The following is a 1,448-nucleotide window of genomic DNA, read 5'->3' as shown; positions in this document are numbered from 1 at the left end:
TATGTATGTATGTATGTATGTATGTATGTATTTATGTATGCATGTATATATTTATGTATGTATTTATATATGAATGTATATATAAAGTCTTCTTCCAGGTTTTCGATTGATTATTTCTTGGCGGATGCACGGACTGATAAATAAAATCCTTGACTAGTGGTACTTAGTTCGGTAGCGTGCGGCTGGATGCGAGCTATTGTAGGAGGGATGAAAGTACAAGACAAGACACTGGAGGAGTGGTATCCATCCCTGGTTGCCATAGCGACGGGCGGACAATGTGTGTACCCCAGCGTGGATATATGACACGTATCGCGAGGGTGCCTAAGGAACCAATACTGGCGAACAATGTTTATTTGTAGCACACCTGATGTTCAGGGCCATGAACATCCGATTGACAAAGAGCGGGGCAGCTGATTGGTGCGCCGTATATATCACATGTACGCACTCAAGCACTGGTCGCAGTATGGCTTTATACGTGCCATTTACTCGACAGGCCTGTTCTATCGTCCTGGGGTGTTGGTAGTATCTGCAAACGCCCCACACAGTACCTATGCGAGATGGCTTGATCATTCAGTAATCCCCACACACTTAATACTCAGTTTCGGTATTCACACTCTCGCACATCGTAAACGCGATAATCTCAGTGGCGCCTGGGTACGGGGTGGGCTATTGGAAGTGGCGGGGATGACTGTCCACTGACCTTGGTGGCAGGGAGGTAGGACTGTTGTGGCTCAGTGGGATACAATTCTATAAATATATGTCTATAAATAGATGTATAAAAATAGATCTGGTCAACAAGTTGCAGTGGAGAGCAATCAGTTGCAGCGGGAAGGCTGGGGCGGGTGAGAGTGGTAGTACATCTGGTATAGAACGTTTGGTGACAAAAGTGACCAGCAAGCCAAACTCGTCAGCGTTGCAATTTTTCTTTCACGGGACAGGTGTATAGGTACATACATACATACATACGTATACATACTTACATACAAGCATACGTACAGTACATATATACATATGTACATATATGTATGCCTTATGCGTAAAGTTACCTTTGCTTCTCTCGGGGGCGTGTAAGAAGGAACGCTGGGGTATCGCTGAATCATCCTCTCACTCTCGCACGGGTCTCTCCTGTGTCGTTTTATCTGCAGGGGAGACCGGCAAAAGTACCGAACTTTGACAGTGATTATAAGTTAGAGTCGTGTATGCAAGCACGACGGCGAGCGTCGGGGGCGTTGCAGGTCGGCTCTAGCTTTGGATTTATGCAATTGCTTCAGACATTCATACCTGAACATCACTTCGAAAAGAAGGTGGGGAGATGGCCTGGGTCCGCGTAGATATATATATATATATACATATACATATATACATACATACATACTTACATATATATATATATATATATATACATATATATATATATATATATATATATATATATATATATATATATA

The 1,448-nt window shown here is 42.9% G+C and overlaps 1 protein-coding gene across 1 annotated transcript; it reads left to right on the top strand.

Annotated features, from left to right (window-relative positions):
* Positions 1–1,145: 1,145 nt before the first annotated feature.
* Positions 1,146–1,331, top strand: SARC_16104 (hypothetical protein; the record flags this gene model as incomplete). The annotated part of the gene is made up of 1 exon (XM_014289782.1): positions 1,146–1,331. A coding segment is annotated over one exon (186 nt), but the record flags the coding sequence as incomplete, so codon positions are not given.
* Between the last annotated feature and the right edge of the window lie 117 nt (positions 1,332–1,448).

This window comes from Sphaeroforma arctica (assembly GCF_001186125.1).
Source record: "Sphaeroforma arctica JP610 unplaced genomic scaffold supercont1.7355, whole genome shotgun sequence".
NCBI lineage: Eukaryota > Ichthyosporea > Ichthyophonida > Sphaeroforma > Sphaeroforma arctica.
The sequence above is the reverse complement of the archived record's forward strand: the minus strand, read 5'-3'. Positions and strand labels throughout refer to the sequence as shown.